The sequence below is a fragment of the Gopherus flavomarginatus genome, chromosome 4 (genome assembly GCF_025201925.1).
Source record: "Gopherus flavomarginatus isolate rGopFla2 chromosome 4, rGopFla2.mat.asm, whole genome shotgun sequence".
In the NCBI taxonomy this organism is placed as follows: domain Eukaryota; kingdom Metazoa; phylum Chordata; order Testudines; family Testudinidae; genus Gopherus; species Gopherus flavomarginatus.
Genome location: NC_066620.1, coordinates 67,543,344 through 67,560,803, shown reverse-complemented (window position 1 = coordinate 67,560,803; position 17,460 = coordinate 67,543,344). Strand labels below are relative to the sequence as shown.

Genomic DNA, 17,460 nt, shown 5'->3' with positions numbered 1-17,460 from the left:
CCTGCAAGCCATTACAGTAACATCAGCTCAGAGCTGGGCTCCGGTGCACACAAGGCAGACTGCTGTAACCCTTACTCAGAAGAGATGTGTTTCCTGTGAGGTGATCTAAGCAGCAAGGCCACACAGCTCTGGGAGGCCCTATGCTAGTGTCCCCTTACCCCAGTAATGCTGTGAGTATAGCTGAAGTCCAGAACCAGAGTCCTTTGTGGGGAGGGCAAAGAGACTTGAAAATCAAGTTCTTCCAAAATCAAACCCACTACTTGCAGGGGAAGAGGACAATGGGCTAATGGAGTCCCTCCAAGATGCCACATCACCATTTATATTGCTTCTAAAGGCAAGCATGAAAACAAGGTGCTCTACTGGCCCAGTTCTCTCTTGCTGCACCAAGGAGGCTACAACAATCTGTGGGACTTCTGCTGGCAGGCTGGGGTGTGATAGCTCACCTTGAGGGCTGGCTTCGCACTTAGTACCCTTGCAGCAGAGCAGACAGCTCTAGAATGGTGCAGGGAACAAGCCTGAACTGTACTGCATTCAGTGACTGAGGAGCCATTAGCCTGCACTGCCAGCACAGAGAATAGGGAAATAACCTAGAATATGATTTCTTGAACTTAGTACTGTGTGGGAAAAGCAGCTCAGGGTGTGGTTCAGAAACTCTAGCCTTGCAGGCAGTTTCATCAGCTGTGGGATTCTCCTCTGAGTAAGCCAGCAAAGGGACAGCCTCAGGATCCTGCTGTTGCATGTAGATAACAAAACTTGCCAGAGCTGTATTTGCATGATTATTTCATTTCCCTTCCCCTCCCCCATCAGCTCAACTGCAGCAGCAAGTTCTTGCATCAGTTGCTAGCTCTGCCTCTGCCAGAGCCTGCTTCTTTGACCTGCTCTGGGATGCTCCTTGGTGCTAGTGCAGTTCTAATACCTTCCAGTCCTCCTCACTCCTGTAGCTTTTTTGCGGGGGGTGGAGGAAGGGATGTACAGCAGCATAGGAAAGGAATTCTTCTGCTTCATAGTGCTGCCCTTAGTCATTGGGGAGGGACAGAATTAAAATGACCTTCCCCCTAATGTTAGGCCTCCACTTTAGAAAGAGATTATAGGTTTTCACCCTCCCCTGAACAGACATTACAACCTGTTTGGTGGGATTGCATCACAGCTGGTTCCTGCAGAGCAATCACAAAATAAAATTGACTCAGGTGGTGGCTAAGGCCATAAGATAGAAAACAGGCTGAGGAAGAGATGCATCGAGCTGGTATCCTGAGGTGTTGGTCAGGATAAGGAAGGGAGGAGACAGGTCCATCTGGTCACCCTCAGTAATGCACACTGCTAGAATTTCTCCTGCACTTCAATCCCTTTAAGGAAAAACACGAGCATTTCCAGTTTTGTTAGTTTCCTCTATATGGGCATTGAAGGATTCAATTTTTGAAGCAGTAAATGTCAAACATCCATTTCACTGTATGCATCCGGACTGCTGAGAAAATATTTCCATTGATAGGCAAAGTAAAAAAAATGCTGCTTGACAACCTAATTCAAACTACAGCTAGGTACTCCGCATATTTTGACACATTGACAGTCTGTTTATAAAGCTTTAGCTTTTTAATCTCAACACCTACTGTCATAAAATAGCCCTCCCATGTAAAAATTTAGATCAATAAAAATAAAAGCTTAAACATTTATATTATCCATCCAAATTAAAGATCACAGTCTGCCAAGCCTGTGTCTCAAGCTGCAGTGGAACACACTCAGCTCCCCTCCCCCCTGCAGTTACATACTGCTTTTAAATTAACATGAGCTGTGTCAAAGCACCAGTGAAGGTCACATGGTGTCACCCTTTAATCAGACTCCAGGGTAGCAGGAATTTGTGGCTTCTGAGACACATAAGACAGCTAGCTCCACCCACTGCAATAAGAGCTGTGCTCAGGGTGACGTGGCTGTCAGCTACCTTAGCCTCACATTTGGTGCAACTCAGCTAAGCAGGCTGTGTACCCTTGTAACCAGTGATCCATGCAGTCCTTATAGACCCCAGCAGATTGTTTACCAGAGGGTAGTAACTGGGGAGGGCTCTGCTCAACCATCAAGCTGCTCAACCCCTTCACAACTCAGCCAAGGTTCTTTCCCAATAAAACATCTTTATTCTGTACATTATATAGATGCCAAGGAAATGGAAACCATCCCTCTGCATTAGAAAATCCAAGACGAGAGCAGGGAGCATGAAAAGCATGGCACTGAACAGTCACACCACAGAAGGGGCGGGGGGGAGGGAAGACAGGGGATAAGGTGCTCAGCCCATTAGCTCTTCCAGGGAAGGAGCAGCAGCAGCTTGAGTATGGGGCAGTGCTGAAGGTTACCCCAAGTTCACTGCAAACAGCAGGAGACACTCACCCCTCCCGGGCACAACTATTTGTATTTACACAATAACACAAGAGGGGAGTGCTCACTGGGACTCTGTTCTTCCTGCAGGAGCATATGAGGGGCACCCACTGTAATGGAACCCAGCGCTAAGTGCCAGGGCTGGAGGGGGAAGGGTCCCCTTTTCAGACCATCTGAGCCAGCAAAGCAGTTGTGTGCAAGGTGACTGAAAGGGAGAAAAGGCAGACCGAGCCTCCCCCAGTGCAGGGTACTGCCAGCAGAGTGAATGCATTACCTCTCCCAGGGAAGAGGCAGTGCCTGCTCAGAGCTGCTATTAACAGCAATTGTATCACAGGCTTGCACTACAGATCCCAGTCTAAGCTAGGATTCCAGCACAGAACATGGTGGGAGAAAGCAACAGAGCTTCCTCATAACCCTTCACAAGGGAGGAACAATTCTCCTCTGCTCCCCGCAGATCAGCTTGGTGAACTTTAACAGCTTGCAGGCAGGAATCCTCACCCCCACAAGGCTCCTCACTACAGCAAGTGCATGGCCTGTGGCAAGGAGAGCTGCTGTGAGGATATCACCAAACTGGTGTGGGAAGCGCTGCCCATGCCAGTAGCCATGCCATAAGACCCTGAGCAGGAGGCAGCACAGCTTGAGCATTATTGGCAACACCTGGAGCAGAGCCCCCTCCCTGTCCAGACACCACACCATGGCTCAGGCAGCAGTGCATGACCAGCCCTGTTCAATAGTCACCAGTAAATCAGAAGCCTAATGACAGTTAGGCAGCCTTGACTACACAACCCTCCCTGGCCCCCTTGTTCCCAGCTGAACAGGGCTGACCCTCAGCAGCAGCTGCACAGGCCAGTGCTCAGCCCTTGTACCTGAAGGGCACAGCTGGGGAGACATGACAGCAAGTGTTCCATGTCTTCACACACCTACCCAGCCTCTGGCTGTGCTGTCTCCCACCAGCCCTCCTAGGCACTGAAACTTCAGTGGCAGAGACAAGAAAGGAAGTTTCCCTTAAGTAGAATGAGAGCAACAAAAAAAAAAATCCTTGTGATAGCTTTGTCAGATTGCATCCAACAGTAATCGTCCTCCTGGGCCAGTACGGCAGCCCCCTCTGCCTCTCCTCAAGAGTTAAGGCAGGTCCCCGAGGTTCTTGAGGAGGCTGGTTGCATTGGGATGTGTGGGGGAAGCCCCAGCCACCCACAAGACATGAGTACTAGGATGGGCATGGGGCTCAAGTCACCATCTGGCAGAGGCTAGTCTGTGAGGAGATCCCTGTTTATGCTGGTTTGGCGGAAGAGCTGGGACAGCCAAGCAGGAGCTACTGAACACAGAAGGGGGCACACGAGGGATTAAAATCAATCAAGATTAAAAGGGCTAAAAGTGTCCTCAACTTTTCTCAGGTTCTTATTGTTTGTGAACCCGAGTTTAACTAAGTCTCTGCACTCTGGGTAGCTGGGCCTCCTATGCCATCCGAAAGGTCTCTGCCCTGGAGGGAAAAGCCTAAGACTGGGAGACGGGTACACACAGTATGGGTCAGGCCCAATGCTCAGAGAGCTGCAGTGGGACTGATACTGAAACAGAGGTGGCAGCATCCCTTCATTGCTGCTCAGCACCTCAGGAGCTTTGCACCATATCAGCCACAAACTTCCCACCAAAGTACTGTAAACAAAGCCAGGACTCGCCTGCCCAGACTAAGGCTGCCTCTGGTCTATTGTGGTGGAGGGCAGGATAATGAAAGCAGCAGACGATGCAGAGACAACATGCTTAACTTGTCCCGTGAGGGGTACTGAACAAACGGAGATCTCCTGGGCTCCATCCTCACAGTGTGGAGAGGAGAAACCCATGCTAAAACCGGACAGCAGCAGTTCCAGTCATGTGAAGGGCAGGACAACTCCCCCCAGCTCTCTCTTCCTCCATTGCTGGAGTCTGGAGATCTCTCAGACTTAGTGAGAGTCAGAAGGTCAAATGCCCGGGCCCCAGGCTCTCATCCAGGCTGTTCTCTTCAGTGGTGATAGCTTGGAGGTTGGTGACGTGTCCGATACCTTTGGTGACTCCTTCACGGAACAGCAGCTTGGCGCCAATCTTTAAGTATTCGGGATGTTTGATGAACCGGAAACGAACAACAGCCTTCTCCCCTGTCCGCAGCTTGTCCTGAGGGAGAGGAGAGGGCAGTCCACAACAATCAAGATCATGCCCACTCAGCCCTTTGCCTCCATATCCAGGGGCACTGGGAAGTCCAAGGCAGAGAAGGGAGGAGGAATGCTGACAAGAGCTCCTCAGTCTCTCCCAGAACCCATCCTTTAAGGTGCCACAACTTGAGGCCCTCCAACTACAGTCAGGGCACTACTGCAAAGGAACTCTGACTTCCAGCAAAGAGGTCTGGAGACCAGAGGGGTTACTCCTCTGTCCTGCCTTGCTGAAGTTCCCCACTGACACTAGCAGGCCAAAGGAACAGGCAGCTTCCTGGAAGGAGAGGAAAGGCAGGACCCGATACAAGCGCCATGGCATTAGCAGGAAGGAGCAAAGTGAGACTTCCTAACAGGGGGGAGGGGAGGAGTCCTAATGAATCTAAGGAAACCTAACAAGCCAGAGCAGGATGGGGTCTGAAACACTGCCAGAACATCCCTGCAGGTGAAAAAGTCTCACCTTTCCATGGATCTTCTCTACGATGGCCGTCTGCCGCACATTCCCCACGTGCACAGTCACCTGGAATCCCTTTCGGAAAGTCGTGGCATGGAAAAGCAGCACGATCTCGGCTTCAAATACTGAGCAGATGGTGGGGTTCATCTCTGGGCTCACCATCACCATGCCCTGCACAATAGCTTCAAGCTCAAAACCCAGATCATCGGGAACAGTCCCCTTGCTGCCTCTGAATCCCATGACCTTTCCCCCACCAGTCTCACCCATCCCATCCTCTGAACCCTACTTAAAGCTCCATGCATCCATCTCAAGCCTGGAGGCCAACTATCCCACCATTTGAACCAGAATCTGGCAGTAGGACAGGAGTGGGGCGGGGTTTCTATTGGGGATGTGCCTTGTTCCTTGCTTCTAAACTCCCTCCCCTCAAAATCTCAGGAATCTCAGACAGCCTCCTCCTTGCCTGCTCAGGCTCTCAGTGGCTTATCAGTCAATGCTGTCAATATGAGCAGCCCAGCTGCATCTCCCTGGAGATGGGAGCAAGACTCACCTTGCGCAGGAGGGAGCGGTCGAAGGGCCCAAGGGCCAGTGTGGCAGCTTGTCCTGCCCGGAGCACACGGCACGCGGAGCGGTTCCGCTGGATGCTGCACACCTTCAGCTGGAGGAACTTGCCATCGTCAGTGGGACCGACCACAAGGCTCTCCCCCTCCCTGCAGATCCCACTGCCAGGGGCACAAGAGCAGGACAGAGTTTAACCAGAGACACAGGGAAAGACACCAAGTGAGATTAACCTGCATAGCCTCTCTGAATCTCACTGGAAACGAGTCTGCCTGGACATTCCCTCCCCAGTGTCTGACCAGCTAACTCAGATGCTCAGCAGAAGGGAGTCAGGATTCCCAGGACTATCAGCTAATGAAGCCCTCTGAGATCCCAAGGGGTCTGACTTCTTAGATACAGGCAACTCAGCCGGTCTCCACCTGCTCTTCCATTCTGCCTGTTCCAGTAGAGGCAGCACAGAGGTGACCTGATGCAGGTCTGGTGCTGGTGCTGTCTGGGATCCCAAAGAGACTGGGTGCACTTGACTAGCCCTGGAATACTGACCAACTGCTAAAGCATTGCCCTGAGCAGACCTAGGACTGATGATTTGCTGTTCCTCCTTCCAAACTACCCACCTGCTTCTTGATGAAGGACTTCTGAAAGTCCAGTGAAAGATTCAACCCTCAGGAGGCCAGCTGGGCTCCAACCACAGCTCTGTCAGAGAGCAAAGCAGCTGCCCTGGGTTCCCACCAACACAGTAAAGCTCTGCTCTGGAGACATCCTAGGCTGAGATTCCCCCTGCCCTGCTCCCCAACCTACCCAGGGGAAGGGTAAATTCAGCCTCTACGTTCACCCTCCTCCCAACTTATAGGCAGCTTCCACTTCACTACCCTGCCTATACAGGATGAATTAAATCCTCAGAGAGCTGGCAATGCTCAGATCACGTTCTCTCCTCCAAGCCCTAATCCCTCTGTGCCTATCCAAGTCACTAGGCATAACAGTGCTCACCTGGACAGAGTTCCTCCCACAACAGTCCCCACTTCAGGCACAGTATAGATTTCATCCACCTGCAGCAGGCCAACAAGAGTAAGCTCTTTAGACTCACTGTGCAACTGAGAGAGCAGCACTTCAGAACTAGAATGAGCCACCATCCACCCACCATAGGCTGCAGTGGAGCCTTCTCTGTTCAGGGCACGGGGGCCTATAGCAGACCTTTCCCTGCTCCCACTTTCCCATTTTGAAGAGTCCCAGAGTGAAGCAGACACCCGAGAGCTCATTATTCAGAGATGTGCCCAGCACATCTCTTGGCTTGCACTAAGCTGAGCACTCAGATACCTGACAGGCCCTTTCAGAAACAGCACATAGAAGTGGTGCTGTCCCCCTCTATATTCCAACTCCCCATCCTCCTCATTACTCCAGTGGCCCAGCACATTACCTCCCCTCACCCCAGATCAACAGTTCTCAACCAGCAGGTCGCATATGGCCAATTCGTACGCAGCTGCAGCCCAGATCAGCTGTGTGCTAACGGCCGTGGGCTCCAGGCAGCCAGTTGCCTCCCAGCCCCACACGGCGGGGGTCTGGGGTCCTTTCCCTCCACCCCACATCCAGCTCTCCGCTCCTCGCCCCACACTGTGGAGGGGTCTCTGGACAGAGGGCCCTGAGCGTAGGGGTTTGTGGGGGGGTTTAGGTGGGCGCACTGCAGCCCAGGTAACACTTTGTGGGCCGCATATTCGGCCCACAGTGATAAATAGGTTGAGAACCACTGCCCCAGATGCAACGGACCCGAGTGCAGCTAGCCCTCAGGTAGGTGCTCAGATGCCATGGTAATGGATGCAGTATAAGAACCTCAGTCCAATGCCTGTATGTACCTGGAACTCTGTAAGTTGCTGCATCAGCTCCTCTTGCTCTTTGCTGTTGGTCAGAGGAGGAAGGATGTTGAGGAAAACTTTTAAGAGATCCAGGTTCTCTCCAGAAACACTGGATAGAGTGAAGATCGGCGTGATGCTGCCAAACACACAGAGAAAGGAATGAGCTGGGGGCCACAATGCAGCTGCAGAGCCCATCTTGGGGAAAGTACTTCAAGGAGAATACATGAGCTAGATAGAACCTAGCAGAGATGGCACTATGAAAGCCTCTCCAGAGCTTGGTCTAGGCCATCTGCACCCAGTTAATCCAGGCTTCCTCACTAGAGCTGTCTCTCTAGGGTAAGCAAGGAACACATTCACCCCCCTTTCAGCCACTGGCACTTGCTCCTGGTGCCCAGAAAAGGCCTGGGAGAGGGGGCCATGCATGAGAGGAGCTGAAAGAGTGAAATCTGGGGAGCCAGCTAATGCCTCCGAGAGATGTGGTCTCCTCCCCTGTGTGAGCGGTGCTGGTAAAATCCCAACAGACTAAACTCAGCTGACTCCCCCTGCTCCTTGCAGAAGAGATGAAGGTTCCTTACTTGGGAGACTGTGCAAACTGCTGCGCTGCTGTGACGGCATCATCGTCCGAGTTCACAAGCAGGGGCAGCTTGTTGCAGCCCGGCTGCTTCAGGATCCGCTCCAACTGCTTCACTGTCCGTTCCACGGTGGCTTTGGAACACAAGTCCACTTTGCTGACGACAATGAAAAAGGGAACCTTGAGCGCCATGGCCAGGCCCAGGTGCTCCCGTGTGGTACCTGCTACAAGAGACAAGGGAGAGCTCAGCTAAAAGGAGCATGGGCACCAAAGCCAGCTGCTCAGAGGATGCCAGCATCTCCCAGCCCAACAAGTGCCCCATGGGCCCATCATACAGATGAGGATGGAACTCTGTCACCCCACCTGCTCAGCATCTCAGGCAACGGCAAGGGGGCACAGCTTTTTAATCATCATTCCAGAAAGATAGATCAGGGCTTTTCTGGGCCCAGGCACCTGCTTCTGCTCCATTAGAACCCAGGAATTTCTCTCCAGAAGCTAAGTGATTAGTAGGAAAAGTGGCTTTTCAAATGGACAGGGGACGCTTCTTGTTTATTTCCTTTATAGAGGCTTTGGGTTCCAATACACACCACTAATATATCATGGCCATTTTTCCCTGACATGCTCAAAATGCCACCCAAAACTTTCCTGTCCTGGACACCACCCTCAGCAATAAAGTCAGAGCTCAGGTACCAATGGTGTATGAGGCCGCCAAGTGCCCAGCTCATCTGCAGTGCCCACAGCTGCACTGGAATCACTGGGCTACAGGGAATCACGAGGAATTGGAATCAGTATCATTTTTTTCCAACTACAATCACCCATTAGCCAGCATCTACCACTCTTCAAGTGCCCCTAGAGCATCCTGCCAGACCCTCCGTGCGTTCCCCCAGACTGGGTCACGGTGCACTTACCGATGCCAGTGTTGGCGCTCACCACCAGCATGGCAAAGTCTGGGCAGTAGCTGGTGAGGCCGAATATGGTGGTTTTCAAGTACTTGTGGTGGCCAGCCAGATCAATGAAAGTGATCATCTTGGAGGAGCTCTCACAGATCTCTTCTGCCGTCCGTGAGTCACTGTAGTTCACCACCTAGGGAAGAAAAGGAACCAGAGACTGAGGTATGGGGTATGCAAAGGAGGAGGCAGAGAGGAGAAGAGACAACCCCAACCATACCAGCTCCATCTGAACAGAAACAAGTGCCAGAGAGCTTGAGACTCTGATCCTAGAAAGGGACTAGGCCTGACTATGCAGGCTATTGTGTCTATAGTGTAACGTCAAACCTGTACACCACTAATCTGGAGGCAAGAAGCAGGACACCAGAACAGACACCCGCTCCAACTGGACAAGCAGCACCTTCTCCTACCACCTCTAATTACAACTTGATCACTCCTAGGCTCTCTGCTGCAGCAGTATGGGGCATAGAACTCCTTTATTGCTGTTGAGTCAGTCCTGCTCTGCCCACTGCAGTGACAGGCAGCACAGAGCCAAGAGGGCAGTCATGTTCCTCCCACTTCTCATAGGGAGTTGGGTCTGTCAATCTCTCTGCACTGCTGCAATAGCACTCACGCTCCATACCTCTCCTTTGCTATTGAAGCCAAGGATCTCAAAGCTGATGCTGGATGTTCTCCCTGACTGGATCTCATGGAGGTGCCGGAAGAGATTGAGGCGGGCTCTGCCTCGCCCATTATCCAGCTCACCCTGGGTCAAGACACCCAGCAGCGTCGACTTCCCTGAATCCACGTTCCCAAGCACAGCCACTCGCAGGTCTAGGAACTAAAGGAAAAGAGTCAGAGCAGAGAAACCACGGGGCAACCTGTTCCTGGTGCAGGGACACCACCCCATAGGCATGAGTGACATGTGCTCACCCCATGTCAGCAGACATGCCCCACATGTTCCCTCCAGAATGAGCTGGGATCACTATGCAGCGCTTCTTTTTAGGTTCTGCCCCTCCCATGATATCGTAGACATCGGTTCATGATTCCACCATGGCAAATGTGATACCCAATGCCAGGCCTATGACATCACAAAAAGGTCATCTACACACTTACTGCAATACAGATGCCATATCACTCCCCAGTCTCCACATTGGGATGGATTAGAATCGGTGTTGTAGAGGTGAAAGGCTTCACATCCCATTCTCTGACCCCCCCAGAGCCAGCCAATCTCCCTTGTCTGGGGTGGGTTGCAGCTGGTACCCTGAAGATGAATAGCTCTGTCTCTCAGTGCCCTTTTGGTAGCTCTTTAAAGTGTGCCCTGTGAACTGTTCTAACGTGAAGTGGTTCCAGGGGAGGGATTTCCATCTCATCCCAAAGGGAAACCTCTTGAACAGAGTCTGGGAGTCTCCAGTACCACAGGGCTCCCTACCTGCTGGTTATCAGGGACCTTCCGGACAAGAACCTCTGTTATCTTCCTGGGAACATCGCTGTCATAATCTACCTCGCGCTCCCGCAGGATGGTGATGTCAGCTCCAACCCTGCAAGGGGGCAAGAGGGAACAGTCTGGGGTGAGCTAGTACATGACTGGCCCCTTATCCAGGGCATCATCTGGTTGGAGCATCACAGGGGACCTAGGAACAGGACTCAAACTGCAGGGCAGGCTGGAGGCTCTGAGAGCAGCAGGGCAGAAGCGTCAGACCAAGGACTCTCTAGCAACGAAACCCCAAAATCTCAGCAAGGCTGGTTTCCCTGGCCTGGGGCCTCTCTGAGTGTGAACTGGAAGAGGTCATGGGAACTTGTCTCCTAGCCAAGAGCCTTTGATCTGCAGGCCTTTCAGAGGAGGAAGAAGGAAGAGCCACCAGGACCCTTTGCAGGGCTTGCAGGGAGAATGGGGTAGAGCTGGGTTTCTCTGACCCAGCAGGGATTAGAGATCCTGAGAAACATACTTTTCAGCCATCCGGCGCAATGTCTTGAGGGAGGCACGCATCTCTTCTTCTGACAGGCCCACCAGTAGCCCATTGTCCTCCACGCCAATCTGGTAGACAGCCTCACCCCGGCCTTCCTGCAGCCGCCACTTCATCTGTGTCACCAGGTGCTCAAAGCGATACTGTGAGGGGTTCACCAGCTTCAGCTGCTCGAGGGAGGGAGCGGTTACAATTGCTGCCTGGGGGCAGAGAGAATCACATCTCCCTGGGGCAGTGACTCCCTAACCCTCTGCCGTGGAGCAATGGCCCCCCCAGCAGACCCACCTCTGGGAAACACGCTCCGAGTTAGCACCTGCAGAGGAGCCAGTGGGATAGGAGAGAGAGGGTTACAAGAGAGACAAGAACTTCTGTAGCAGAACATTCCTGTATCTTGCAGATGGCACCTGAGAACTGGCTGGTATGAGGGAAGCACTGGATTAGGGAGCCAGTGCCATGGGGCCAATGGGGCCCAAACCATTTGTGCTCTGGCCTGAGTGAGAACAGCAGAACTGCCCCAAAATACAACTGGAAAGGACATAAATGGCACCTGTAGCTCTGGGTCGTTAAGGAAAGAGTGAGGTGGGCGAAGGGAGGGACCCCACAGGGTGGAGAGTGAGCTCTACACTGGTCAGCACATGGGACAACACCTGAGGGGGCTGGGAGGCCCCTCCAGAGTATAGTCACAAGGGATTCTGCACTGCATGTTCTCTAGCATCCAGTTTCTCCCACAGGGTTCAGAGAACCCAAAGTGAGATGGATAGTGCCCTACCTCAGCCTCAGCCCCACCCCCCAAGGGCAAGGCTGGGATGGTTCTCTTTTGAGTATCCCCCTGGGCATGTCCCCCATACAACCCCTTTGCTCAATTCATTACAGGGTAACCCGCCGGGAAGAGAATTCCCCTCTGCAATCCCCTAAGGACTCACCTTGTATTCTATGTTCCCATCTTCTGCCTGGTTAAAGAACCAAATGAGACATGGGTTAGCAACCACCTCACAACCCCAGGCACTTTTCCCAGATGCCCCTGCCCACCCCACATGGCTTCCCTAACACCACAGAGCCCACACACCATTCCATTCCGGATAGTCTGGAATGACACATGGATAATCAGCTGTTGCTGCCAGCTTCGCAAGGAGAAAGAAACCATATATGCTTTCAGCATATATGCTAAGTCACAGTCTCCCTGCCAGAGCTGCAGGCCTCATTCCCATGCCATACTGGAATCTACTACATGCATGTTGCTGCTATTTGCTCTACAAAGCAGCTGGGACATTCTAGTATGAATGCTGGGAGGCCAAAATTAAGGGGTCGTACTGAGGATGCACAATCTTTTTAGTGCCAGCAAAAGGAAGTGCCCAGTTAAAAGTCCTAAAGATTTTTTTGTCTACAACAGGCACAGCTCAGGCAGTGGAACGCACAAGCCTCTTCATTAATCACCCAGTCCTGTCCTGGAGTCACCCCATGTAGGGGTGTGAGGAGAGCTCATTCTCCATGGCCCAGTCAACCCCTGGTGCCTCTGCTGAGGTTACTAGTGATAGTGTGTCCTCCTAAGAAGTGGTCTGAGACAGTGGCTCTCAACCTTTCCAAACTACTGTACCCCTTTCAGGAGGCTGATTTGTCTTCTGTACTCCACCTCACTTAAAAACTACTTGCTTACAGAATCAGACATCAAAATACAAAAGTGTCCCAGCACACTAATACTGAAAAGTTGCTTACTTTCTCATTGTTACCATATCATTATAAAATAAAATCAATTGGAATATAACTATTGCACTCACATTTCAACATACACATTGGGAGGAATGGCTCAGTGGTTTGAGCATTGGCCTGCTAAACCCAGGGTTGTGAGTTCAATCCTTGAGGGGACCACTTAGGGATCTGGGGCAAAATCTGTACTTGTTCCTGCTAGTGAAGGCAGGGGGCTGGACTTGATGTCCCTTCCAGCTCTATGAGGTAGGTATATCTCCACATAGAACAGTATAAACAAGTCATTGCCTGTATGAAATTTTACTTTGTACTGACTTTGCTGGTGCTTTATGTAGCCAGTTGTAAAACTAGATCAATATCTAGATGAGCTGATGTACCCCCAGGAGTATGCGTACTCCTCGTTGAGAGCCACTGGTCTGGGACACTCCACCCCACTGTATTTTGGGCAGAGACCATTAAAAGTCTGATGGGAACAGCTTTAATACTTGCTAGCAAGCTGGGCCTGTCTTAGGTCTCGTGACCTGGGCCAAAAGGTTCCATGACCCTCTCCCCAGTCCCAAACCACCCAGCTCATGCTCCCCTGATCTATACTGGAACTGGCGACAATGAGTAAAAGGCTCTTTACTCCTAAGCCATCAAGGGTCCTCCAACCCTACCAGCATTATACTGCTCTAAAACCTGCATTCAGTAGAAGTGAACCTGAGAACCGCTCCAGCACTGAGCTGGCCTGTCAAAGACTGTCTCACCTTTTTTGACAGTGACTGCACCCACTGCTAAGTGTTCCTTTCCATGACTTCTCCCCATAAGCATGCATGGCTGCCCCCCAGGGAGAGATGCTCCTCACAGACTTGAGGAAGCAAGGCTGTTGATCAACTTGTGGTAAAACAAACCACTCACTGCTCTGACAGCTCCCGAGAAATATAACCAGGAACTTCCCTGGGCACAGCAGGGTTTCCCCAGGAGGCCAACTCCAAACTAAACTGGATCATCCACTAATCTCAGTCTAAAGGTTACAGAGACAGGACTGGGTCCTGTAGAGAGCCAGGGATTTCAGTGGAAAGAGGAATAAACCAGAGTGACAGCAGTGTGAAAACCGACCTGCTTGGATTTCAGCTCTTCCTGAATTACAACTGTCCAGCCAATTCGCTTCTCTGGAAATATACAGCTCCCTCTCCCAGCACATGGATCTGCCCATCAAGGGAAGGTAAAGCCCTCTCCCTGCATTCTAACTCAGCTCTAATCACAATAAATGGTTTATAGTGGCAAAGGGCCAAAGAAGCAAGGCCCTGGAATTAACAGTTCTGCTCTTAAAGTTGGAGCTGCTTAGCAAGATAGGGGCACTGGTAAGGGGTTCCCTTCTGCCAACCCCTCCCACCCATCAGCCTTTCAGCTTTGGATACCACATCAGTATCTGCATTGTCCTCTGAATAAGGGTTTTGTGCCTCTCTCATAGCAAGTGAGGTGCAAGGACAGTAATGAGTCTAGACTTGCTGGACAGTGGTGCAGGCAGGGTGTCTGGGGACAGGAAGGAAGTGATACTGAAGCCTTGGAGGACTGTCACTTCTGCAGCTGAAAGGCACAACAGCCAGGTCACTACAGGGAACAATCCTGTCCCTGAGGATGGACTATTTTGGACTCAGTAGGGATTAGCCTGTTCTAGCATCTCTGTTCCTCATCCTCCAAAGCAAGGCATCCTACCCTTGGACAAAAATACCTGTCTCCCACCTCTCACTTAGGACTTGGCACCCTGATGTTTTTGAGGATGGTGTAAATATCCTGTGATGAAGCATAGTGCCAGACCATCAGTGGTCCATGGCAATCCTCATGCTCCTCAGGCAGTGGTGTCCATCAGCCCCATGCCAGTGGGAATTGTCTGAACTCCAGCAACTAAGATGGCCACTTACCAGACTTGTTTTCACAATGCAGCAGGCAAACTCCATCAGACGTGGCACCACCTGCTTAGGAACCACCTCTCACTTTATCCAGAGTTTGGTCTGGACCCTCCCAAACTCAGCAAATATTTGCTAACTCAAATTAGCAGCCCAAGAGGGGTTGGGGTGTCACTGGGCCTGCTAAGAACGTGTTTCCATAGAACATGGCAGATCAGATCTCAGCAATGGAAGGGAAATGAGCATTTTGGCCTGTGTGCAAGGTGCACCCAAATGGCATGCCAGGCAACCAGACTGTGTCCCACCAATGCCAGCTCATTAAACCAATGGAGTTTAAGTACCTCCATGGGACTGGTGGCACAAGGGAGGAGTGCTGCCACATCAGAGCTCTAAGAAGGGATTGTCCAGGTGTCTCCCGCCCCAAGAGGCCAAACTGCTTGTATTAATCAATCAGTGTGAAAGGCAGAGAAGGCAAAATGTGCTAAACAACACGCTCAGGATATGGCCAGGGTTGGGAAAAGGATTTAATGTAGCCTCAATAGCCTTAGTGTAGCTTGGTTGGTTATGTCTACGCTGGCAACAGAAGGACAAAAAAATTTTGTTTTTCAGGAGGTGCTAACTCCTCTTGGAAAGACAAAAGTTTTGCTGATGACAAGCACCGGTGTGAACAGCACTTTGTTGGCTGGAGCACTATCCGGTGGACAAAGCTAACACCACTCGTTGGGGGTGGAAGGTTTTGCAGGCAGGAGAGCCGAAAGACAGCGACTACACTGTGCGACTTCTAGCGACACCGCTGTGGCAACACAGCCCTGTCGCTAAAAGCTGCTTAGTGTAGACATAGCCTAATATTCTAGTGCCTTAACAGCAGATACACACCAACACAATCTCCTCAGTTGACCCAACAGGATCCACCCTCAGGAACTGCTTCCAACCTAGTTAATAATCATGAAAACTTATTATGCTTTTCCACACCTACAAGGGTGGAGGCTAGGGAAGAGACAGCAAGAGACTAGGGTCACACACAAAGAGGGGCAGGAGTGCCTCTGCTAGGATCCCCAGCTGACCATCATTTTCTCTTACCTAATGAAAAGCCCTCCTCCATAACGTTCCCAAGCCTCAGCTCTCCTGCATCCAGCACATATAGTATCTTGTCACCGCCTTATATCACTGAGGCCTGAAAATTTCACTCGCCTGTGACTTTTGGAAGCATAGCCTGACAGGGAGCGAAGCCATCAACTTCCCCAGAATCTACTTGTCAATTAAAGTTTTCCTAGCCTTTACAGTTGCAAAGGCCCTACCAAATGTGAACTGAGTATAACTGAGGCAGGCAGCCAGCTCCAGTGACTTGGTCAGAACTCAAGAGCTTCAAGAAAATGAAAAATTACTAGAGCCTTATTCAGTTTTCCCTACTTCTACTGAAAACTCCAAAGTAAACAAGAACGATATCAGTTTCGCTCTCTAGCTGCTTGGCAAGCTATAGCATCAGCAAAGGCAGGCACTGGAATTCTCTGCCAACGGGGTTTGAGAAGGCTGAAGTCTCAAACATTTCAGACACCTACTAGCCAGAGGCTGATATGACAGCAGAGACTCCATCCCCACCTCCAAAACTTTATCAGTCCAGCGGCACTGGAATTGAGATAAGGTCTTTCTGTGAGTCCAGGATATAGGACACAAGACAACTGCACACATAGATCAAAACCCCACAACTCCATATACAGAGATGGCAGCACTCCAGCCCTACGGCCCCTGCTAACACAACCCACACCAATGCACAGGTTCAAGGGCACTCTAGTCTAGCCCCACTAACAGCCCCAAGCACCGGAATCTCCTGTCATAATAATGAAAGCTCTCAGCACTGCCCATCACCAGAGAGCAAACGCTAATCAACGAGACTAAAGCTACCCACAGCCCAGCGCTCCCCCCGCCGGGCCCATCATCGCCCAACAGCCCCGGTGCCGCCCCCGCCCCCCCATCCTCCATCGCCCAACAGCCCCGGTGCCGCCCCCGGCCCGCGCTCACCTCCGGCGGCAGGTAGGGCGGGTTGTTGGCCTTGCCGCCCCGATTCCTCCCGCTTTTCTTCTTCCCCTTGGAGCCCCCGCCGGCCCCCGCCCCCCCGCGGCCGCGCAGCGCCCCACCGCCCCCCCCGGGCCGGCAGCAGCCCCCGAACAGCTCTGACACCCGCGAGTCCATCCCGGCCCGGCGCGCCCCAGCCTCCCTGCCCCGGCAGCCGCCGCCGCCCCCTGGCCCCGCTCCCGGCTCCAGCCCTTCCAGCTCCCTCCAGCCTCTGGCGTCAGAAACAGCCGCGGGGCGCCACGGGAAACCGAGTCCAGGCAGCTGCCCATGACTACAACCCCCAGCACGCACCGCGCCGCACAGCAATCCCAGCCCGGATCACTGCACTTCCCAGCATGCATCGCGCCAGTCACGCCTCTCTCCCTACCGGACCTCCTCGCAAAGGCCCACGGGCGCAGCAATCCCAGCACACACTGCGGCTCCCAGGGTCCACCGAGCTAAACGGGCCTTCTGCGAAATCTCCTTTGAAAGGACTACAGCTCCCAGCATGCACTAACACCAAAACGTCATTTCTTTATGGATCTGCTGAGCAGAGGCTCCTGGGAGTTGTGGTTTTCCAGTTTACTGGGTGGCTGCAGGCTTGTTGGTTCCCCGCTGGCTTACCATTTTGTGATTGTTTGAGACCAGGCCCATATCTTGTGTTTGCTTTTTCACGAACGAGCCTCGTCTTCACGAGAGGATTTGGGGCACCAAGGGAGGCAGAATGGCATCACCTGTGCTCTGCACGCTTCCCAGACAACTTAACACACTTCCAAGGGAATGAGATGGAACATTTGGTGCTGAGGCTTATTGCCTCCATGGGCTGCTCCTCTGTATTATAGCTGTGATTGACATCATTCTATGTCAAGCAAGTCCCAGCAAGCTGCTGATGCAGCTTCATGGTTGGGCAAAGTTTGGGCACCAACTTAATAAGATCTGATTTCTGAAATCTAC

At 52.0% G+C, this 17,460-nt stretch overlaps 1 protein-coding gene across 7 annotated transcripts; it reads right to left on the bottom strand.

The window, feature by feature from the left end:
* Nucleotides 1–3,505: 3,505 nt before the first annotated feature.
* On the bottom strand, nucleotides 3,506–16,659 carry GTPBP2 (GTP binding protein 2). 7 transcript variants are annotated; one of them, XM_050950025.1, is made up of 13 exons: nucleotides 16,474–16,544; nucleotides 11,785–11,811; nucleotides 11,147–11,174; nucleotides 10,844–11,028; nucleotides 10,327–10,435; nucleotides 9,538–9,735; nucleotides 8,877–9,051; nucleotides 7,973–8,192; nucleotides 7,398–7,533; nucleotides 6,538–6,596; nucleotides 5,543–5,714; nucleotides 5,002–5,166; nucleotides 3,506–4,506 (listed from the first exon to the last, which is right to left on the bottom strand). In XM_050950025.1, the coding sequence occupies exons 4-13, from the start codon at nucleotides 10,975–10,977 to the stop codon at nucleotides 4,309–4,311; spliced, it is 1,566 nt and encodes a 521-aa protein (XP_050805982.1). In that variant the 5' UTR covers nucleotides 10,978–11,028; nucleotides 11,147–11,174; nucleotides 11,785–11,811; nucleotides 16,474–16,544; the 3' UTR covers nucleotides 3,506–4,308. The 7 variants fall into 7 exon arrangements, with proteins under 7 accessions (XP_050805982.1, XP_050805983.1, XP_050805977.1 ...); XM_050950026.1 differs by lacking the exon at nucleotides 16,474–16,544 and adding an exon at nucleotides 15,535–16,358; XM_050950020.1 differs by lacking the exon at nucleotides 11,147–11,174 and having other exon boundaries at nucleotides 16,474–16,659.
* Nucleotides 16,660–17,460: the final 801 nt, after the last annotated feature.